Source organism: Magnolia sinica, chromosome 6, assembly GCF_029962835.1.
Source record: "Magnolia sinica isolate HGM2019 chromosome 6, MsV1, whole genome shotgun sequence".
NCBI classification, from domain to species: Eukaryota; Viridiplantae; Streptophyta; class Magnoliopsida; order Magnoliales; family Magnoliaceae; genus Magnolia; species Magnolia sinica.
The window spans coordinates 35,203,511-35,228,129 of record NC_080578.1 but is presented as its reverse complement, the minus strand read 5'-3'; the positions used below and the strand labels follow the sequence as shown (position 1 = coordinate 35,228,129).

The 24,619-nt window shown below is 40.3% G+C and overlaps 1 protein-coding gene and 1 long non-coding RNA gene across 2 annotated transcripts; one reads left to right on the top strand and one right to left on the bottom strand.

The window, feature by feature from the left end:
• Nucleotides 1–14,848: 14,848 nt before the first annotated feature.
• On the bottom strand, nucleotides 14,849–16,352 carry LOC131249968 (uncharacterized). Its single transcript, XR_009172936.1, has 3 exons — nucleotides 16,292–16,352; nucleotides 15,995–16,088; nucleotides 14,849–15,207 (listed from the first exon to the last, which is right to left on the bottom strand). It is a non-coding gene; the product is annotated as an uncharacterized LOC131249968 (long non-coding RNA).
• A 3,998-nt stretch (nucleotides 16,353–20,350) lies between these two features.
• On the top strand, nucleotides 20,351–23,037 carry LOC131249967 (plant UBX domain-containing protein 7-like). Its single transcript, XM_058250681.1, has 2 exons — nucleotides 20,351–20,894; nucleotides 21,823–23,037. Exons 1-2 carry the CDS (start codon nucleotides 20,853–20,855, stop codon nucleotides 22,942–22,944), a joined length of 1,164 nt encoding a protein of 387 aa, XP_058106664.1. The 5' UTR covers nucleotides 20,351–20,852; the 3' UTR covers nucleotides 22,945–23,037.
• The last annotated feature ends 1,582 nt before the right edge of the window (nucleotides 23,038–24,619 follow it).

Genomic DNA, 24,619 nt, shown 5'->3' with positions numbered 1-24,619 from the left:
GGAATCCATTCTAATTCATATACCATTCACCTCTTGAAAACTATATCAAAGGAAGTCTAGTTAACTTCCATGATTTCTGAAGCAGGCATAATTTCTCCCTGATCTCTACAAGTGGATCCTCTGAATCCCTAGTTTCCTTCCTCTGAATTCCTTAAAGTTTTAGATAATTATTCCACAATTACTTCTTAAATTCTATTTGGTTTAGATCACATCTTAGTCTAGTTCTAGTTCTACTTGGTTTCAGATAACGTACAGGTATCAGTCCCTGTGGATTCGACCTCGGTCTTACCGAGTTTATTACTACATCACAACCCTATACTTGGGGAGCGAACAACGAGCAGAGTGCGTTGGATCTGAACCTAGATTTGGACGAGCAGAGGCCGAGCAGGGGCTGCCGGACGAGCAAGGGCTGGTCGGATGAGCAGGGATGAGCAGAGGAGCACAAGGACAGAGGCGCAGAGGTGAGCAGAGGCGAGTGGGGACGACCGGATGATGCAGCAGGGTCGGACGAGCAGATCTAAAGCAGAAGGGTCGCAGGATGACGCAACAGGGACAGCCGGACGACGCAGGGGAGGTCGGATGAGCAGGAACAATGTCCGAACGCAGCAGGGATGGCCGGACGATGCCGCAGGGGCGGTCGGACGGCGTGGTTTGGGCGGCCGGACGACGCAGGGGCGGTCGGATGAGCAGAGGTACTTGCTAGACGCAGCAGAGGTGATGAACGGACGACGCAGGGACAGTTTCGGATCAACTTCGCTCTGATATTATGAAAACTGAGAGATGCAGAAGATTTTCTGTATATTTGAGACAACCCAATGGGGTTGAATATATAGAGATTACAACCATCTATACAAGGAAAGAAGTAAAAGCAGTATCTCCTACCTATAGAAATAATATATACAAGGTAACAAGATATACAAGGTATGTGAGGTGTCTAACAGTAATGTACTAGCAAGATCATCTAATTAGCTAAATATGAGATCCACATAGTTAAATTTTTGGCGTTGGCATGATATGGATTATTCATTCATTTGGAAAGGCCAGGGATGCCATGGCTCATTGCCTTATCACTTCATTCTATCTAATGAGAGTATTTTCACCCAATGAATATGGAGGAATTACCCAAGGAGGTTTGGGCGAGCGGTCATCACCATGTTTTTGCTCTTTAGTAGTGTAGGTTGGATTCCCCTCCTCAGGATTACCCGATACACATGATTGTGGGTGATTGTGTGCATCTGCAACGAATAGTCTTACCTTAAAAGCAACAGGACACCATATGTCTTAAACAAAAACAAAATAAAAAATTTTAAAAAAAATGGAATGGAGGAATTGAAGGTGGACCGTACTGGTTGATTTGAAATCAACCAGGTGAGTTAACCTAGCTTGATCAGTGACGTGGTCATTGGATTGGGAGACCCAGCGATCCACTGGGATTGGGCATGGTTTTCCAGTTCAACACATAATTAGTTGACCCTGCCCTTGACATGGGACATATATACGTTGCTATGGACCATGGATAGACGTAAGCTATTAAAATATATTTTGGCTAATGTCGAGAGATCATGTACCAATATTGGGGTCGCTGGAAAGAGCACGTCAAGTGCTGGGCCGTAGGGAAAGCACGGACGGTACAAATTGGGCATGCACATGTTTCAAGTTTTAAAAGTAACGGAGAGATGAGAGGAATTAGAGCCCGGGTCCGGCTTCACGTCTCGATTTCAATACTCAAATAACGAGGGCCCATGTGGTGTGTGTGTAAAAACAGAGGGAAAAATATATAATACACGTAAAAAGAAGAAAATACAGAACAAAAAAACACGCACCTTCAGCTTGCCTTCTTCGAACTGTTGTGGCTGTAGCCATCCAACGACCCAATCGCCAAACCCGTTTCCAAACGGATTGGCTACTCCCCCTCCACCGGCCAATGGCCTGTGGTCGGTGCTATGTGAGCCCACCATGATGTATATGTTTCATTCATGCTGTCCATCTATTTTTCCAGATCATTTATAAAAATAAGACAAAAAAATGAGGTATATCCCTGTCTCAAGTGGACCACATTACGGGAAACAATATTGATTTAAGGTCGACCATTAAAAAAGTTCTGGGGGCATAAAAGTTTTGGATGAAGATGATATTTGTTTTTTCCTTTCATGTGTATGACCTAATAAACAGATTAGATGTCAAGTAAACAGTACAGTGGCCCTGGGAGGATTTTAATGGTTGATATCCAATCACTATTGTTTTCTTGTGGTATGGTACAACCAAGATTTATATCACTCATTTTTGGGATCAAGCCCTACAATGATCAGTAAAAATGGATGAATGGCATGGATGAAACACATACATCATGGTGGGGCCCACATATCACTGACCACTAGCCACCGATAGTGGCACGGGAGTAGCCAATCCATTTCCGAACATAAACGGATCGGACTCCTCTTGCCACTTGTGGCTGGTGGTTGGTGCTCTGTGGGCCCCATCATGATGTATGTATTTCATCCATGCCCTCCATCTATTTTTCTAGATCATTTTATGCATGAGACTAAAAATGAGGTATATCCCAATCTCAAGTGGACCACATTAGAGGAAACAGTGTTGAATGAGCTTCCACCATTAAAAACTTTTTTAGGGCTATAAAAGTTTTGGATCAAGCTGATCTTTGTATTTTTCCCTTCATCTGGATCTGTATGACCTAATCAACAGATTGGATGTCATATAAACAGTACAGTGAGCCTTAGGAGGATTTTAACGGTGGATATCGAATCTCTATTGTTTTCATGTAGTGTGGTCCGCCTGAGATTTATATCCCAACATTTTTGGATCAAGCCCTAAAATGATCTTTAAAAATGGATGAACAGAATGGATGAAACACATATATCATGGTGGGCCCACAGAGCACCGACCATAAGTCACCGGGCTGGTGGCAGGGGCGTAGCAAATCCGTTTCCAATCCGTTTCCGGTAAGATGGGACGCTGGAAACTTAGGTGGTGCCCACCGTCATGTTTTTGAGAAATCCACTCCGTCCATCCGTTTTTTGAGCTCATTTTAAGACAGCAGGGTAAATTGAACCGGATCCAATACTCAGGTGGGCCAAAAACGTTAGGATTGAACGTCTACAGTTGAAATATCTGTGAGGCCACATAAGCTTTGAATCAGGCTAATATTTGCGTTTTCATTTCATCCCAATAGGAATGACGTTATAAACGGTATAGATGGCATGTAAACATCACTGTCGACGCCAGGAACGATTCAACAGCAGGAATTTCTCTACACACATTTTCATTTAGTGCGGCCCACTTGAGTCTTGGATCCTACTCAATTTTGATGTCAAGTTCTAAAATGAGCTCAAAAAACAGATGGACGGGGTGGATTTCTCACAAACATCACGGTGGGTCCCACACATTTCTCACCATGTCCACTATCATGCACCCTGATTAGACTACTAATTCAATGGTTGATCTTACCCATTGATTTGGCAACCTGTAGAAAAATTGTTAAGAAATACGAACTGTGTTGCAGATCCAATCCGGATCATCCATAACACAATGCGGCATGGATTAATCCAGCCACCTTTTGGGTTATGTTTCAAACCTATGTTAAATGGCCCACCAAAACTAGAAAATATAAATGGGGTATTGAAAATAAAGTGGGCCACACTTTGCAAATTATATCATCAGGACTGTCAATGGGCTGGCTTGCGCTGGGCTCCAGGCAGGTATATATGAAACTTTGAATAGGTCCAGCATGCTAGGCTTAGCCCAAACAATTTACGATCAGGGCTAAAGCCAACCCCAGGTCCGCTCCATTGATGCCCTACTTGCCGTACTGAAAAAGGGATGGAAACAAACATACGAGGGTCACACAAGAGAGGATTGAACGCCATTGAAACTTCATGGGTCATAGAAGTTTTTGGATCAGGGTTTTATTTTTGTGTTTTCCCTTCATCCAGTTGGGAATCACCTTATGAACGGGTTGGATCGCATTTAAATATCATGGTGAGCCCTAAAAAGGTTTCAATGGTGGGTGTCTCGATCCCCACTCTTTTTGTGGTATGGCCCACTTGAATTTTGGATCTCCCTCTTCTTTGGGCTCATGAGCTGAAATGGGCTCACGGTGGGTCCCACACACAACTTCCCACTAGCAGAGGAAGAAGACTAGGTGGGCCCGGCCTTACTCAACATCGTCTGGCCCTGACTGTGGGGCCCACCTTGATGAACTATCGTATATCGTTTTGGGGCTGAGCACAAAAATAAAGCAAATCTTAATCTCATGTGGACTACATCATGGGAAACAGTGGTGATTGAACCCTTACCATTAGATAGGGCACACCTAAATGCCCAGAAAACAAATATCAGCTAGATCCAAGTTTTTAATGGTCAATCACCATTTCCGCTAGTATGGTCCACCTAAGATTTGGATCTGCTTTGTGTTTGGGCTCGCCTCCTAAATTCAGTTGGCAAAACGGTTGGACAGCATGGATATACAATACATATATTAATGTGACCCATGGTCAGGCCGGCACCGTGTTGGGTGAGGTTGGCCGCACCTAATCGGACTTTTGACAGTAAGCAGGGGCACCTTCTGTCAGGGTGGGCCCCCCATGATATTTTTTCCAAATCCTCTCTAACCATCGGGTGAGTGGTCCAACTTTAGGGGAAAGACTAAAAAACTAGCCCCTTCCGTCACTCAAGTGGAAAACACGATGAGAAACAGTACAGAGGGTGATGTCCGCCCTCCAAAATGTTTCTTTCGGTGTGGCCAAACTAAACCATGGATGGGCCTGAAGTTTGTGAGCCAGGTCTAAATTCTGGTATGGAATGTAACGTTTTGAGTAGATTTTACTTAATTATGACGGTGGCCCATATAGAATTCAATGGTGTACGTCCTTCTCCCAATCGTTTCCTTTTTTATCGTTTCACCGGGAAATGGCAAATACACTGGAAATGGCTTATTATAACCGTTTCACCTGTTTGGATATTCACGGGAATTTCATTCTTGAAAACCGGTTCAAAAGTAGTAGCAGCCATTTCAGGACCCCATCTTGGTGTATATGATATATCTGTTCCGTCCATCAATTTTATCACAACATTTTGAGATATAAGAAGAAAAATGAGATTGATCCAACACTCAACTGGCTCATACCAAAAGAAACAATAGTCTTAGGAAGTTTTTAACGGTAAGTATTTGATTCACATTTTTCTATGGCGTGGTCCACTTGAGCTTTGAATATGCCTCATTTTTTTTCTTATACTATAAATTCATCTGACATAATGGATGAACGGTGTAGATATATGATATGCATCACAGTGGGACCCACAAATATTTCACAATATATGCCATTTTTACACCCAAAAAATAAGCCGTCAAATCAATTACGGTGAAGAGTGCGGCAACTAAGGAGGAAATATTTATTAGTGAAATTTACGACTGTGGACCCCACCTTTTATCCGGCGGTTTTATGAAGCAATACAAACTTAGAATACGCACTTGGACCTCCTCGCACGGAGTCGGAATTTCAGGACGAAAATACCCCTCGTATTGATAGAAACAGATTCGGTACTCCCCCTGCCACCAGCTAATGGCGGACGGTGGGTGGTCTGTGAACCCCACCATGATGTATACTTTTCATCCATGCCGTCCATATATTTTTCCAGATCATTTTATGGTATGAGACCAAAATTAGGTATATCCAAATCTCAACTGTACCACATTACAGGAAACAATTTTGAATGAGCGTCAACCATTAGAAACTCAGGTGGAGCCCACTGTGATGTTTGTGAGAAATCCTCCCCATCTAAGTTCATTCATAGGGTCACAAAGACCTGGATGAATAGGAAAAACAAATTTCATAATGATCCAAAACTTGTGCAACCCCTAAAAGGGTTGCAATGGTAGATGTTCAATTCCCCACTGCCCTTTCCAGTGTGGTCCTCTTGATAGCTAGATCTGTCTTATTTTTCACCTCAAGCCTTAATTCGAGTTCGCCAAATAGATGGACGGTTTGGATATAACACATACCTCATAATGGGACCCACAAAAATCGGTGGGGATTCCAACAGGGAAAAAGAAGGGAAAAAAAAAAAAAGGAAGCCAGCCAGTTGGGGTCAGAGCTGGGTCTATCATTACGGATTATAACCGTAGCCAAAACTGTAGTGCTATGCACTTTTTTCTTTTTTTATTTTTTACATGGAGAACGTTTTCCCCCTTACATTTTTTTATAATACATAATTATGTAAATATGTATATATAAGTATATAAAAATATTTTTCTATCTTTTAATTGATTTCTTTGTCTATTTATTTAACAAGCATATCTCCTAAACTATAATGATTTACTTAACTTACCACATATGATTTTGGGGTAGGAGAAGCTAATTTAGCCAATCAACCTAGTTATTTTCCAAGATTCTATCGGGTCATTGGTCGAAAATCTATTTCATTCAGTTCGTGGTCAATTTGAATCACTTCGTGGTCAAACTAGAAATTCAGCGGAGCAAACATGAAATTGAGTAAGGCAAACATGAAATTAAGCGGGGAAAACTAGAAAGAACTTCATTTTTATTATATTTCAATATAGGACTTATTACATTAGTTTATTATATTTCAATTACGTGCTAATATTTTTGTTATTACATTAGTTTGTTATTTCAATTACGTGCCAATTCATTACGTGCTAATATTTTTGTTATTACATTAGTTTGTTATTTCAATTACGTGCCAATCCATTACGTGCTAATATTTTTGTTATTACATTAGTTTATTATATTTCAATATAGGACTTATTTTTGTTATCTATGATTTTATTAATTATATATGTGATTATTTATCATAAAAAAACTTCATTTTTTTCTTTAAAAAACTAAGCTAAAATATAGGACTACTCCTTTAAAAAGTCATGTAGCATAACACGCTGTCTATTTGGGAGAGAGAAATCCGGCATATCTTGTTAGCTTGAGTCCTTGGAAATGACGTGGACAAATGAGACCCGACATTTGCCCTGCTGTTTTTCTTGTTTGCCTTGCTCATATTTCAGTTTGTCTCGCTGTTTTTCTAGTTTGCCCCGCTATTTTTCTTGTTTGCCCCGCTATTTTTCTAGTTTGCCCCGTTCATATTTCAGTTTACCCTACTGTTTTTCTAGTTTGTCCCGCTCATATTTCAATTTGCCCCGCTGTTTTTGTAGTTTGCCCTGCTCATATTTCAGTTTTTCCCACTATTTTTCTTGTTTGCCCCGCTCATGTTTCAGTTTACCCCGTTGTTTTTCTAGTTTGCCCCGCTCATATTTCAGTTTGCTCCACTGTTTTTCTAGTTTGCCCCGCTAATATTTCAGTTTGCCCCGCTATTTTTCTAGTTTGCCCCGCTCATATTTCAATTTGCCCCGGTGTTTTTCTAGTTTGCCCCGCTGTTTTTCTAGTTTGCCCCGCTCATAATTCAGTTTGCCCCGCTCATATTTTAGTTTGTCACGCTGTTTTTCTAGTTTGCCCCGCTCATAATTCAGTTTGCCCGCTCATATTTCAGTTTGCCCCGCTATTTTTCTAGTTTGCCCCGCTCATAATTCAGTTTGCCCCGCTCATATTTCAGTTTGCCCCGCTGTTTTTCTAGTTTGCCCCGCTCATAATTCAGTTTGCCCCGCTCATATTTCAGTTTGCCCCGCTGTTTTTCTAGTTTGCCCCGCTCATAATTCAGTTTGCCTCGCTCATATTTCAGTTTGCTCTGCTGTTTTTCTAGTTTGCCCCGCTGTTTTTCTAGTTTATCCCGTTGTTTTTCTAGTTTACCCCGCTATTTTTCTAGTTTACCCCGCTCATATTTTAGTTTGTCCCGCTGTTTTTCTAGTTTGCCCCGCTCATATTTCAGTTTGCCCCACTGTTTTTCTAGTTTGCCCCGCTCATATTTCAGTTTGCCCCGCTGTTTTCATGGTTGCCTAACTCATTTTCATGTTTGCCCCGCTGAATTTCTAGTTTGCCCTGCTCAATTTCATGTACGGCTGAAAGTTGAGCGGGTTCAACCCGACCAACCTGACATTGGGTTGGGCTCGGGCAGGATATATCGGACCCGATCTCCAGCTTGGGCTATACAAACACCAACCCGATAAAACTTAGGTTGGGTTGGGTTAGGCTTGAGCACCAACCCGAACTAACCCGCCTGACTTTCAGTCCTAATTTCATGTTTGCCCCACTGAATTTCTAGTTTGCCCCACCGAAATTTTAGTTTAACCGCGAAGTGATTGAAATTGACCACGAACTGAATTAAATGGATTTTCGACCATCAACCCGATGAAATCTTGGAAAATGACTAGGTTGGTTGGCTAAATTTGCTTCTCCTACCCCAAAATCATATGTGGTAAGTTAAGTAAATTATTCTAGTTTAGGAGATATGCTTGTTAAATAAATAGACAAAGAAATGAATTAAAAGATAGAAAAATATTTTTATATACTTATATATACATATTTACATAATTATGTACTATAGAAAAATGTAAGGGGGAAAATGTTCTCCATGTAAAAAATAAAAAGAGAAAAGAGAAAAAAGTGCATAGCACTACAGCTATAGCTACGGTTATAATCCATAGCAATAGGCCAAGCTCTGACCCGGTCGACCCCAACTCGCTAGTTTTGTTTTTATGTAATCCAGCCTATAGCTACGGATTTAGCGGCCTCTATGGCTACGGATTATAACCGTAGCCATAGGTATCGCGAATCCGTAGCCATAGGTACCTTGATCCAGGGACCTGATAAACTGGGTTAGCTAGTTGGGGTCGACCGGGTTGGGACTCGGTCGACCGGGTCGGTTGTCTTGCCTACTTGTGTTTTTTAGATTTGTCTCATTTTTTGTCTTATATCATAATGAGAGTAGTCAATTCATTTTTTTAGATTTATCTCATTTTTTGTCTTATATCATAACAAGAGTAGTCAAAATGAATTGACATGAGACCCACATAGCTTTCAATAGTAAGGGATTCCTACCCTAAGTTGTTGTGGGCAATCTGCATCCCTTTGGATTATAGGGAATTCATCTAACCCTAGGTTATAGGCAAGTTGCATAACTTGTAGACAATTTAGTTTGCATATGGCTCAATTGAGTTTTAAAACTCAAGATAAATTTGACTCGACCCCAACCACTAGCTCGAGTCGAAAGCTTTGGCAAACAAGCCAAGCCTCAATGTTAAGCTCGAGGGCAAGCTTGAGCTCGAGCTCAAACTCGAGTATAGCATAGACCAGTTAAGCCGAGCTTGGCCCACCTCGACTCGACTCGGCTTGATGTACAACCCTATTTACAGATAATGTGCAATAGTTAGGCCTTAAGTCCAGTTTAGGCATGATTTTGCTGACATGTGAGTGGTGTAATCATACATCAGTGAGCTATGCCCTATTCTCGGCAATAAATACTCGAACATGTCTTATTTCACTCGGTATTGAATAGTGGCATATTTGCATGCATGCTTAGCGGGCTCATCTAGCACTACAAGCTCTAGATGTCCTGCTTGTGTAATTCACTTAAGGTATGGATACGAGGAACAAGACATGTAAACTAGACATGACCCATTCATGATGGTTTCCTCCGTATCAATGACTTGGATAAATATACAACTGAGTTTGAATAGATGGTTCTTGTGAGCTATTTTGGATGCTTAGCTAAAAGTATAGACTTCTCTAACTTAGCCACAGAATGTTGTGGTTAGATTTCTTTCGTTTGTTGGAATTCCTGAAGAAGAGTTTTAATGGATAATTGAAGTTTAAACATTGTAAACCCCATGAAATCAGATTTTTCAAGAAATCATTTTTTAAAAATCTGTTTTATTGAAAGATCAAAACATCTCATTTCCCATTTCCTATTTCCCATGAAATATGAGCGAGGCAAACTAGAAAATCAGTGGGGGAAACTAGAAAATGAGCGGGGCAAACTAGAAGATCAGCGGGGCAAGCATGAAAATGAGCAATGAGCAGGTCAAGCATGAAAATGAGCGAACCAAACTAGAAAATCAGTGGGGCAAGCATGAAAATGAGTGGGTCAATCATGAAAATGAGCGGGTCAAGCATGAAAATGAATGAGGCAAAGTAGAAAATCAGCGGGGTAAACTGAAATATGAGCGGGGCAAACTGAATTATGAGCAGGGCAAACTAGAAAAACAGCGGGGCAAACTAGAAGATCAGTGGGGCAAGCATGAAAATGAACAGGGCAAACTAGAAAATCAGCGGGGGAAACATGAAATTGAGTGGGGCAAACATGGAATTGAGCGGGGCAAACTAGAAATTGAGCAAGGCAAACTATAAAATCAGCGGGGGAAACATAAAATTGAGTGGGGCAAGCATGAAATGCATGGAAATGACCATGAAGTGAAGCAAATTGACCATGAAATGCATGGAAATGTGGGTTAGCTTGCTAGTAAACACCCATGCTAGTACACACCCTCCATGTTAGCCACCCCCATTAGGGATCGATACCAAGGAAAACGTACCTAAATAAGACTTTAATTTCACTACTAAACTATGGAAGTGTCCCAAAAGAATACTTTATGGATCTTCTGAGGAATGCTTTGAATCATGCTCGAAATGTTCGTTTCAATAAGCACATTGCAGCTGTCTGGCTTTAATAAATGCCCAATGTGATGAATGTTGCTCTGGTTGCTTTAGTAGTTCACATGGTTGGAGTTGGTTATAAAGAGTGTTCCATGTAGAAACCTCTGCCATGTACTTCCTAAAAGCCAACCCAAATTCTTAGGAGAAGACTAAGATAATAATGGTGATGACGATGCATTTGTAAATTCATACACATATACAAACATACATACTTATAGAAATATATAGATATGCATATGCACATACAGATACAAATACATGCATGCGGTTTTGATTGTATATGGCGATCACACAATGCAATTCTTGAGATTCCGGAGAAGTCCATCTTTTTCATAGCCAACAATCATGGCCTCCTAAGACCTATCACTTGTCATGAAAGAGAAAAAGTCCTCAATTTATTTTCAAAATTGCAACAAATCCAAGACATCATTTTAGTAGCAATAGTGTAGGATACGATGTAAAGTAAAAACCCACTACAATAGTGTAGGATACGATGGGAGCGTACTGACTAGCTCAATATGCAATCCGATTATGCTTGCTATGCCCCGTAATGGTGTTTTATTTGTAATACATCATGTTCATCGGATTATGTAATACCCCTCCGTTTTCATCGCAATATGTATACACTAAAACCCCATATGTGGAAGGGAACCTAGACATTGAAGGAGGGAACTTAGACATTCAACAGGACAAATATGAAATTCAGAGGGGAAAACATGAAATTCAGTAGGGCAAATCATTAAATTTAGTGGGGCAAACTGGAAAATCAGTGGGGAAATTAGAAGATCAGCAGGCAAACTAGGAAATCAGCGGGGCAAACTAAGAAATCAATGAGGAAAATTGGAAAATCAGTGGGGGAAACTGGAAAATCAGCGGAGCAAACTAGAAAATGAACGGGGCAAACTAGAAAATCAGCGGGGCAGACTAAAAAATCAGCGAGGGAAACTAGAAAATCAGCGGGGCAAACTGAAAAATCAACAGGGCAAACTAGGATATCAGCAGGGCAAACATGAAAATGAGCGGGACCAACATGAAAATCATTTTGCCTACTGTTTCTCATAGTATGATCTACTTGATCTTTTGATATGCTTTAATTTAGGGCTCAACCCCTTAAAATAGATGGAAAAACGGATGGCTTAGAAATCAAACTTATCTGCCACATAGGCTCTTGTGGGGGTGTGTTGATGGGTGGTCAAAGTACTCATGGACCTAGGAATTAATAATACAATTGCCTTTACATACTCGATGGTTACTATGGTGTGGTGGTTAGGATTTGATCTAGCATGTAGTTTATTATACTTCACTCTCATGTACCCAAAAATGATGTAGATCCAAAGCTCAATGGGCCACATGATAGAAAACAGTGGAGAATGAATGCCCCATACTCATGAAATTCAGTTTTGGTGGGCCCCAGACTCAATGTACATGGTTTTGGGTAATATGTGTCTTTAGGTATGGGTTTAGAAGATGAGTAAGGTTTGGAATAATACACTCTAAATGAATATGCATTCTTACGGCATCTTTTAACATAAACATCCTGATGAACATCAAGTTGTTTCTGTGTTTCAATAGAACATCGTTCCACAAATGAGAATCAAAGGAGACCCATGAAATATTGTTAGCAAAATCTCCTTCAAAGTAGTATCCTTGTGTCATGAGCTCGTATAAGTGGAGGCTATGGTCTTATGATCTAGAATGTTAGCCAGATGGGCTCCACTGTGGATGATCCATGCCCAGAAAAATACAAATAGGATGATCACGAACCTTATGACCATTGTCGACCTGATGGAATCTTGGAAAATAACTAGGTTGGTTGGCTAAATTAGCTTCTCCTACCCCAAAATCATATGTGGTAAGTTAAGTAAATCATTCTAGTTTAGGAGATATGCTTGTTAAATAAATAGACAAAGAAATGAATTAAAAGATAGAAAAATATTTTTATATACTTATATATACATATTTACATAATTATGTACTATAGAAAAATGTAAGGGGGAAAATGTTCTCCATGAAAAAAATAAAAATAAAAAAATAAAAAGAGAAAAGAGAAAAAAGTGCATGGCACTACAGTTATGGCTATAGTTATAATCCGTAGCGATAGGCCAAGCTCTGACCCGGTCGACCGGGTCCCAACCCGATCGACCCCAACTTGCTGGTTTTGTTTTTAAGTAAGCCGGCCTATGGCTACGGATTTAGTGGACTCTATGGCTACGGATTATAACCTTAGCCATAGGTACCACGAATCCGTAGCCATAGGTACCTTGGTCCAGGGTCCCATTTTTTATCTTATATCATAATGAGAGTAGTCAATTCATTTTTTTAGATTTGTCTCATTTTTTGTCTTATATCATAACGAGAGTAGTCAAAATGAATTGACATGAGACCCACATAGCTTTCAATAGTAAGGAATTCCTACCCTAAGTTGTTGTGGGCAATCTGCATCCCTTTGGATTATAGGGAATTCATCTAACCCTAGGTTACAGGTAAGTTGCATAACTTTTAGACAATTTAGTTTGCATATGGCTTAATTGAGTTTCAAAATTCAAGATAAACTCGACTCGACTCGAACCACTAGCTCGAGTCGAACTCGACTCGAAAGCTTTGGCAAAAAAGCCAAGCCTCAATGTTGAGCTCGAAGGCAAGCTCGAGCTCGAGCTCAAACTCGAGTATAGCATGGATGAGTCAAGCCAAGCTTGGCCCACCTCGACTCGACTCGGCTCGATGTACAGCCCTATTTACAGATAATGTGCAATAGTTAGGCCTCAAGTCCAGTTTAGGCATGATTTTGCTGGCATGTGAGTGGTGTAATCATGCATCAGTGAGCTATGCCCTATTCTCGGCAATAAATACTCAAACATGTCCTATTTCACTCGGTATTGGATAGTGGCATATTTGCATGCATGCTTAGCGGGCTCATCTAGCACTACAAGCTCTAGATGTCCTGCTTGTTTAATTGGTCACATTTTCTTCTTGAAGAGAGTTGTCATCTTCAAAGAAGCATGCCTAAACCCCGTTACGAAAATATAAAATTCAGCGAGACAAACTTGAATTTCAGTAGAGGTAACATGAAATTGCGGAGGGCAAACTAGATAATCAGCGGGGCAAACTACAGATTCAGCAGGGCAAATCATTAAATTCAGCGGGGCAAACTAGAAAATCAGCGGGGCAAACTAGAAGATCAGCGGGGCAAACTAGAAAATCAGCGGGGCAAACTAGAAAATGAGCGAGGCAAACATGAAAATGAGCGGGGCAAACTTAACAAATAATTTCGTGGCTTGAGCCAAAAAATCTAAACATATCCAATGTTCAAATGGACCACACCACATGAAAATTTGAATTGAACTTCTAATGTTGATCATTTCTTAGGGGCCATAGAAGTTTTGGATCAAGCTTATAATTGTGTTTTCTATTAATTCATATTTGTATGATCTTAAGAATAAGTTTGATAACAAACAAACATCACTGTTGGGCCGACTATGGTTTCGGCGGTGGAAATCATTATGCCCATTGTTTCCCGTGGTATGATCCACTTGATCTTTTGATATGCTTCAATTTGGGGGCTAAACCCCTTAAAATAAATGGAAAAACGGATGGACGGCGTGGATATACTACATACATTCAATGTGGGCCCAACTGAGTTTACTTAGTACAATGAGAGCATACTGACTAACTCATAAAAGTGTACAACCTATATGATTTTTTGCCAAACCCAATTGTACAACCTATATGATTTTTCGCCAAACCCAATTGTACAACCTATACCCTTTAACACCATCATCATAACCAACAAAAGTACAATTCTTCGTCTTTTGGTCTAGCCTATCTCTCTCAACAGACAGTACATGAGTAAGCATCACAACCAAACACGTGCAATTGCAAGTAGTCAACTTCATGACCACTCCATACTTCCTTTAGGATTTTACAATCTATCAACGTAGATGGGGATCGGTTCACTAAATAACAAGCCGTGTTAACGGCCTCATTCCATAGCTCCTTGCCTATCTCGGCATTACTCAACTTACTTCAAACAGGTTCATCTGTTCAGCGGCAGATTTTCACTGTAAAGATACTTAATCTATTGTACTTATTAGGAACATGGGTCAAGGCGGACAAGGGAAAGACCTAAAAGAACTGGGCTCGGGGTGGTAAGACAGGCCATTCACTTACCAGGGCTCAAATCATGGTCTTCTGACTCAGCAGCTCACACCAACTCATTTGGTTCTGAGTCGAGTCACGACTCAACCAGGCTGGTTTTTTTTTTTTTTTTTGGGGTCATTATAGTGAACCAGATTAGACTCGACCAAGTCCAAGTCGATTCAGACAAGTTAGCAATCCATGGCTTGGATTGGAATGATGGATGAAACATGATTCACAAAGCCAACCTAAATAGCTACGACAATGATAATTAATGTTAGTCGTGGTGATGGTAGTGGCAGTGATGGTGATGGTGGTGACGGTGATTGTGATGATGACTACTTAGGGACATCTTTGAGCAACTCACCTACCCAATGTTGTATGAAATCATTCGCAAGAGGGAAAGGGAAATATCTTCAGGTCTGTAGTCTGAAAGCTCCTTATTTTCAGAAATTGCCTTTCCAAAGCTGGAAGCAATGGTTGATGCTGAGAGCCCAATCTGCAATGATCCAAAATTTCGAGGAATCATTCACCATTCTAATATGAAAATTGGGAAACCAAAATGGATCCTTACCAACATCTTGGCCTGAAAATCTAACACACACAGTTTCATTCAATTGAACCATTGTTTAAATTAGTAATGTCGATTGCTAGCTGAGCTGATGCTATACATCTTTCCATACAAATTAATGCAATGATTCTTGTTTCAAAGACCAGATGGATGAGCAAATCAATTTCAGTAACCTACTACCTAATCAAAACTTACAAATGTTACCATCAAGCTGAAACCAAGAACATTTCACAATAAGCATTTGTAGTCAGGAATCATAGGATACTGAACTTCAGCAAACATACAGTTCGTTGAGGTGCAACAACCTAGACATGTGGGGTTTACGAGTGCTTACGTGGTAAGCCCTTTGTGGATAGGAGATGAATCAAATCTCCCAGGCTGCAAGATCCTAATTCTTTGATCAAAGGCCTACATATAAACAGTAAAGTGTAACTGTTGAAAGAATGGATGAAGATCCTCCAACCCCGAAGATTTTTGGGGCATCCCCCATCCGCAACAAGGTCCATCAGTTTAACAGTCTAGATCAAACCAAGGGCTCCACATGCATGAATTCCTATGCCCCAGGAAACAATAGGTTTCTTGAGACTCTTATCCTGTAATTTCACAATATCAGCATCTTAACTCCCATACCATCACTACCCATGCAGAGTTTTAGTTTTTATGTAACTTTACTTAGAGAAAAGGTCTAGGTAGAAAAGAAAAGAACAGGATATACCTTGGAATAGTCCATACCACCATAGATGTCTCCAATAAGCATGTCTATTGTTCTATTATCTCCCCATTGACTCAACTCCAGCAGCTCATCAAAGCTGGAATATGAAATCAATGCAAGTATTCTAAGTAAGGGACTAAATTTGGGTCCTGTTTGCATGTACCCCAGAATGAGAATTGAACTGAACAACTCCCAACCAACTGCACATCTATATAGTGCATCTCGCAAAATGCAGATGGCAAGATGCATTAAATACTTCTAACAAATATGAATGTGAGGATAACAGATCAGACCCGTTACCATCACATTCTCAATCTGGGTAGTGGATGCACTGGGTCCCCGCCTGCAATTCAGGTATGCCCAAACTGGTCCATAAGCTAGATGTACAACCCTATTTACAGATAATGTGCAATAGTTAGGCCTCAAGTCCAGTTTAGGCATGATTTTGCTGGCATATGAGTGGTGTAATCATGCATCAGTGAGCTATGCCCTATTGTCGGCAATAAATACTCAAACATGTCCTATTTCACTCGGTATTGGATAGTGACATATTTGCATGCATGCTTAGCAGGCTCATCTAGCACTACAAGCTCTAGATGTCCTGCTTGTGTAATTCAGATAAGGTATGGATACGAGGAACAAGACATGTAAACTAGACATGACCCATTCATGATGGTTTCCTCCGTATCAATGACTTAGATAAATATACAGGGTCAGGTGGAATAGATGGTTCTTGTGAGCTATTTTAGATGCTTAGCTAAAAGTATAGACTTCTTTAACTTAGCCACAGAATGTTGTAGTTAGACTTCTTTCGTTCGTTGGAATTCTCGAAGAAGAGTTTTAATGGATAATTGAAGTCTAAACATTGTAAACCCCATGAAATCAGATTTTTCAAGAAATCATTTTTTAAAAATCTGTTTTATTGAAAGATCAAAACATCTCATTTCCCATTTCCCATGAAATATGAGAGGGGAAAACTAGAAAATCAGCGGGGGAAACTAGAAAATGAGCGGGGCAAGCTAGAAGATCAGCGGGGTAAACATGAAAATGAGCGGGTCAATCATGAAAATGAGCGGGTCAAGCATGAATTTTCAAGTGGGTCCCACATTCAAGTAGATTTAATAATTTCAATGGGCCCCACACTCTGAAATACAGTTTTAGTGGGCCCCACAATCAATGCACATGTGTTAGGCTATGCCCCATACTCATGAAATTCAGTTTTGGTAAGCCCCAGACTCAATGTACATGATTTCAGGTAATATGTGTCTTTGGGTTGATGGAGAAGGTGAAAGCGATGAAGTAAAGCATGAAAATGAGTGGGGCAAACTAGAAAATCAGCAGGGCAAACTAATATGAACGGGGCAAACTAGAAAATCAGAGGGGGAAACATGAAAATAAGCGGGGCAAACTAGAAAATCAATGGGGCAAGCATGAAAATCAGCGGGGCAAACTAGAAAATCAGCGGGGGAAACATGAAAATCAGCAGGGCAAACTAGAAAATCAGCAGGGGAAACTAGAAAATCAGCGGGGCAAACTAGAATATCAGCGGGGGATACTAGAAAATCAGCGGGGCAAACTAGAAAATCAGCGAGGCAAACTGAAAAATCAGCAGGGCAAACATGAAAATGAGCGGGGCAAACTTAACAAATAATTTCGTGGCTTGAACCGAAAAACGTAAACATATCCAATGTTCAAATGGACCACACCACATGAAATTTTGAATTGAACTTCTAATGTTGATCATTTCATAGGGGCCACAGAAGTTTTGGATCAAGCTTATAATTGTGTTTTCTATTAATTCATATCTGTATGATCTTATGAATAGGTTTGATAACAAACAAACATCACTGTTGGGCCGACTATGGTTTCGGCGGTGGAAATCATTATGCTCACTGTTTCCCGTGGTATGATCCACTTGATCTTTTGATATGCTTCAATTTAGGGGCTAAACCCCTTAAAATAAATGGAAAAACAGATGGACGACGTGGATATACTACATATATTCAATATAGGCCCAACTGAGTTTACTTAGTACAATGGGAGCGTACTGACTAACTCAGTACGTAATCCGATTATGCTTGCTACGCCCCACAATGGTGTTTTATTTGTAATACATCATGTTCATCGGATTATGTAATACCCTTCCATTTTCATCGCAATATGTATACACCAAAACCTCATATGTGGAAGGGAACCTAGACATTGAGGGAGGGAACCTAGACATTCAGCGGGATAAACATGAAATTGAACGGGACAAACATGAAATTCAGTGAGGGAGACATTAAATTCAATCGGGAAAACATGAAATTTAATGGGAAAAATATGAAATTGATCGGGGCAAACTTGATATTCAGCGAGGGAAACATGAGATTCAGCAGGGCAAATCATTAAATTCAGCGGGGCAAACTGAAAAATCAGCGGGGGAAACTAGAAGATCAGCGGGGCAAACTAGGAAATCAGTGGGGCAAACTGAAAAATTAGCGGGGGAAACTGGAAAATCAGCGAGGCAAACTAGAAAATCAGCGGGGCAAATTGAAAAATCAGTGGGGGAAGCTAGAAAATCAGCGGGAGAAACTGAAAAGAGGTTTAGGAGATAACTAGATTGGTTGGCTAAATTAGCTTCTCTTACCCTAAATTCATATGTGGTAAGTTAAGTAAATCATTCTAGTTTAGGAGATATGCTTGTTAAATAAATAGACAAAGAAATGAATTAAAAGATAGAAAAATATTTTTATATACTTATATATACATATTTACATAATTATGTATTAGAGAAAAATGTAAGGGGGAAAAAGTTCTCCATGTAAAAAATTAAAATTTTTTTTTTTTAAAAAAAAGAATAAGAAAAAAGTGCATAGCCTTCGGTCGACCGGCCCCCAACCCGTCGACCCCAACTCGCTGGATCCTTTTTTTTCTTCTTCTTTCTTCCCTGTTGTGATCCCCATTTTTGTGGGTCCCATTATGAGGTATGTGTTATATCCCAACCGTCCATCTATTTGGCGAACTCGTATTAAGGCTTGAGATGAAAAATAAGACAAATCTAGCTATCAAGTGGACCACACTGTAAATGGCAGTGGGTAATTGAACGTCTACCATTGAAACCCTTTTAGGGGTTAAAGAAGTCTTGGATCATTATGAAATTTGTTTTTCCTCTTCATCCAGGTCTTTGTGACCCTATGAATGAACTTAGACGGGAAGGATTTCTCACAAAAATCATAGTGGGTCCCACCTGAGTTCCCCATCGCCGGACCGTCCGTCAGCGCTCGTCTCTGCATGCCAGCCAGAGGAAGGCAGGGGTATTTTCGTCCTCAAATTCGGTGGCCGTACGAGGAGGTCTAAGTGCGTATGTTAAGTTTGTATTGTTTCGAAAAAACCATCGGATAAAAGGTGGGGTCCACAGTCGTAGATTTATCAATTTATTACCATTCACTGGGCATTTTCCAGTGAATTGGAAAATCAAACACGCCCTTAATGTGCCCCACGCCAAATTACAGGTCAGCCTTTTTTTTTTTTTTATGACGTAACACTTAATAGAGCAAATGGATTTCATGAGGATATAATAAATACATCATGTTGGGCCCACAAAACTTAGTGGTGCCAGTACACTATCGCGCCGTGTGCGGCATATCACGCAGTCTGCTTCCGTTTGTATTAAAGGGTAAGGTCCGGTCAGGACGCGGATTGCGTTCTACCCCCGCCCGGGCAGTAATCCTTCCGGGCAGAGCTCTGTGGGGCCCACCGTGATGTAAGTTTTTTAACCACGCTGTTCACTGCTTTTATCACATCATTTTAAGGTACGATCATAAAAATGAGTCAGGTCCACACCTCCAGTGGGCCACACCAAAGGAAGCCGCACTGATAATGATAACCACCGTTGAAACCTTTCTAAGGGCCAATGTGATGTTTTTTTTTTTTTTTTACCATCCAACCTATTCATAAGGTCATGTAGGCTTGGATTAAGTGAAAACACAAATATCAGCTTGATCCGAAACCTCTCCAGCCCCTAAGAAGTTTTTAATGGTGGACGTTCAATCCCAACTTTGTGGTTCACTTAAGGCTGGGACCTGCCTCATTTTTATTTTCAAATTTTAAAATGATCTTATAAAAGTATTGAACGGCGTGGATAAAACACTTACATTACGGTGGACCCCACAGATCGGGGTAGGACGCAATCCGCGTCCGGTCGTAAGACGACAATCACCCCTGGACGCGGATTTCCTGCGAAAGCCTTTCGCAAGAAGTTCCTACGCTGGGAACTTAGGTGGGGCCCACTGTGATATTAGTGAGAAATCCTTCCCGTCCATCCGTTTTGTGTGTTCATTTTAGGTCATGTTGGAAAAAATGAACCGTATCCAACCTTGAGGGAGCCGTACTAAAGGAAAATGTGGTTAGGGAAATTGCTACCGTTGAAACCTTCCTGGGTTCAACAGTGATGTTTAGATACCATCCATACCGTTAATAACGTCATTCCTATTGGGATGAACTGAAAACAAAAATATTAGCATGAATCAAAACTTCTGTGGCCCCACAAATATTTCAACTGTATACATTTAATTATCACGTTTTCCGCTCACTTGAGCTTTGGATACGGTTCATTTTTGGTAACATGTCCTAAAATGAGCTCACAAAACGGATGGACGGAGAGGATTTCTCACAAACATCACAGTGGGCCCCACCTAATTTCCCCGCGCTGGAACTTCCGCTTTCGCAGGAAATCCGCGTCCCCTATTTATAAGGTGTGAGAGACTGAGAGTAGTCGAATTCAGCAATCAGGAATAAACACGCTTAGGGATTCACAGGGAAAGCTTGAATTTGGAAAGGATTCACAGGGAAAGAGAAGCAAAGCTTGAATTTGGTAAGGATGGATACACAGGGAAAGAAAGAGAAGGAAATTTCTGTTAGCGTGAGTCATCCTCTTAACTTGAACTCTCTTACTCTCTCTGTTTTATTTCTTTCTTTTTTTTTTCTTCTTTCCTATCTTCTTTACTTTCTCATCTTTCAATCGTCAAACAAAAATTTAGATTACTTAAATTAGTGGACATTGATTAGATGGTTAAAACAAAATATCTCATGACCATCATTCCCACTGTTATGGCACCGTGTTGGTTGAGGTTTGGCCGCACCTAATCCACACCACCAGGAGAGGAAAGTTTCGTCCTGGATCGGACTTTTGATATTAATCCCCTTCCGGGGCAGCTTCTGTCACGGTGGGCCCACCATGATATTTTTTCCAAATCCTTTCTTACCATCGGGTGAGTGGTCCAACTTTAGGGAAGGGTTAAAAAAACTAGCCAGAGTGTGTTTCATCCACTGTCCATCCACTTTTCCTGATCATTTTATTGCATGATCCCAAAAATAGGCACATTTAAATCTCAAGTGGACCATACCACAGGAAGCAGTGTTGCTTTGATTGATCGCACACCATTAAAAAACCTCTTGGAGGCTACGAAAGTTTTGGATTAAGCTGATATTTGTTTTTTCCCTTCATCCATGTCTTTATGACTTGGATGTGAAAATAAACATTACAGTGGCATGGCAGGTTTTTAATAGTGAATATTTCATCGCTACTGTTTTCCTATGGTGTGGTCCACCTGAGATTTACATCTGCCTCATTTTTGGATAAAACCATAAAATTATCTGAAAAATTAGATGGACGGCATGGATTAAAAAAACACATACATCATGATGGGCCCACAAAGCACGACCAGCCAAACCGCGTCCCAGGTCTGGTGTCTCTATAACAGCATATAAACGAAACGTCTGGTCTCTCAGTTTTTCTAGAAAATCTTATCTTTTTTTTTTCTTTTTTTTCTCTTTTACTCTTTTTGTAGAAATCAGAAGCGATGAGTGAAAACGATACCTCACATGTGGATGATCAGTTCAGCAAGATGGAGCCTGAATCAGATGTGGATGATCAAGAGAGCGAGATCGAGTCTGAATCTGGTTTCGAGTCCGACTGGTATCCTTTTGCTGACTCCTCCCCTCCATCCTCTCCTGCGTCCTCTCCTCCTTCACATTCAAGAATATATAACAGCTTACAGAATTCGAACTCTGTACAGGAGATGCAATCTTTCAACGTCTGGGAGCATTCTATCAATGAAAGTCATCTTTCTATGTTGTATCGACCTCCATATGAGATACTTCATGAAGGAGATTTCTATCAATCTTTGATTGATGCTTCTATTGAGAATAAGTGGTTAATCGTAAATATACAATCCAAGAGTGAATTTAATTCACACGTGCTGAACCGTGATATATGGTCTAACGAAACAGTGTTTTATACTATTAGAGAGAATTTCATTTTTTGGCAGGTATATAATGACACGACAGATGGAGAAAAGGTAAAAGCTTTTTACCATTTAGATTCCATCCCAGCTGTTCTTCTTCTAGACCCTATTACTGGTCAAAAAATGAGATTTTGGTGTGGTGCTATCAAAACCGAGAGTTTTTTAGAGGATCTCATTCAATTCATGGATGAAAGACCTAAGGAAGCACTTATTTCAAATAAGAGAAACAAATTATCTGAAGCTGAAGTCTCCAAAAATGAGGAAGAGACAGTTTTGAACAAGAATGATACTGAATTCAACAATGAGGAAGAGACAGGTTTGAACAAGAAAGAAGACAACAATGAGGAAGAGACTCTTTTGAACAAGAAAGAAGACCGGGTGTATCCACATCTGGCAGAAGAACCAAAAACCTCAGAGGGAAATGTTTGTAGAATTGCACTACGTTTTCCAGATGGACGAAGGTTAAAAAGAAATTTTCTTTTGACAGATAGTATAAAGTTGTTATGGTCATTCTGCAATTCTCAACTAAAAGAATCAGAACCGCAGCAGACATTTAAGCTGATGGTAGCAATTCCAGGGGAATCAAGGATTCTGGATTATGACAGAGAGCAGAACTTCAGAGAATCAGGGATCTCGAATTCTATAATTTCAGTTTTTTGGGAATAAAGCAGAACATAGAATACTGAGAAGATTTGTTTTTTAATGCATGCTTTGATTTATGTAAGATCAATTATTATAAGATTTTTTTTTTTTTTTTTTTTAACTTACTACTTTCAAAAGGTTTTAGAAATTCAAGTCATTGCTTCTTTTCAATGGTTCAATATCATGTTATTGGGCAAAAGTCCAGGTGCACCTTCAAACACAGAAATCAGACTGTCCCCTTATCCTGTGAGCCACTCTTGTGGAAACAATGGAATTGATTGAGTCCACTCATGTGGGTGGGCCCCAAAATACTCATTGAATGATCTTAATCACCATAGATTGAAACTTTCACAAATATTGCATCCATAATCATGGAACAGTAGAAAATCAAATCCCTTCCTAATCTTGTGTTGTGCAATATTTAGGGAGAGACGATGCGGCAAAGATAGAATAACAAAAATATAGTAAAGCCATATTTCTTCTTTAATGTGGCAAAGTTATCTTTTGATCAGGTTTTTCCATCTAGTGGAATCCGCTATTGAAGGTGGAAAAGAAAAACAGTTGATGGTTCACCAAAACATAGGCGGTGTTGTAATATGAGATCGATGGCTCTACCATATTCATTTATCCTCGCTCTACCATATTTAAGATCTTGTTTCTATAGCCAATAGCCAATATGCTTTTACACCAGTGGAACCATTTGTAGCAGTTTCGGCCCAGGTAACAACTTGGTCCGTCCCAAAAATTGATCGAATCCTTACCGTATCTTCCCTAATCTATCATTTCATTAGGTAGCTGCACATGCACAAAGAAACAAACATTTTTTTAAGAAAAATGAAAATAAAGTACAATGATTGGAATGATATATGTAGGGCGGTCAACAGCCCATCATGAGATTAGCTTCGGCCTGGATTTTGAAATGTTCAAGCTGGTCTATTCACAGTTTGGATTTTGCCTAGACCGAGCCTAGCTCATTGACAGCCACAGATATATGTACCTATGCAGAATAGAAAACATGGGACCTATGCCCAAAGGCTGACCTGGAATGTGAGTTGTCCCAAATATATAGATGCACAGGATATCTTCTCCCAGACCCAACCACTGCATTGAGTCGACGTATTTCAAACTCACAACCTCTCACAAAGGTGAGGGACACTTAAACTGGCATACTATCAGACATGTTGCTGCTTCGTTCTGCATTTCACATCGCCTGCTAATGCTCTTATTTTGAATATATAATTATTTAAGATAGATTGACTACAGTAGAGTTTTCAAGGCCACACAATCCGATTAGAGTTTGGTGGGACCAAAGCTCAAATTTGAGGATGAAAAGGTTTGATGTTTTCTTGAGGGAAACACCTCTCCCTAGTGTCTGCATATCAAGTATCACACTATGCCAGTGTATCAAAGCTTGAGTACATTAGAAGGATGGGAGTGTGGAGTAGCCTGTAGGGATCGATTTTCTGAGTCGTGTCCTACCCAATAGCAGAAAAATCCCACTAGGCACTTCTCCTTCCAGTGCCCATATGCCCACGGGCTTCAGTTGTCCATTCACATTTGACAACCTTGACACTCTGTTCATTAGTGCAAAGATGGCAGTCACCTGCACATCAGGGCTCTTTACACAGAAGAAGATTCAGCAAATGTCGAATTTCCATGTTCCACGGTTCGGCATCGCCCCTCAATTTGAGGAAATGGG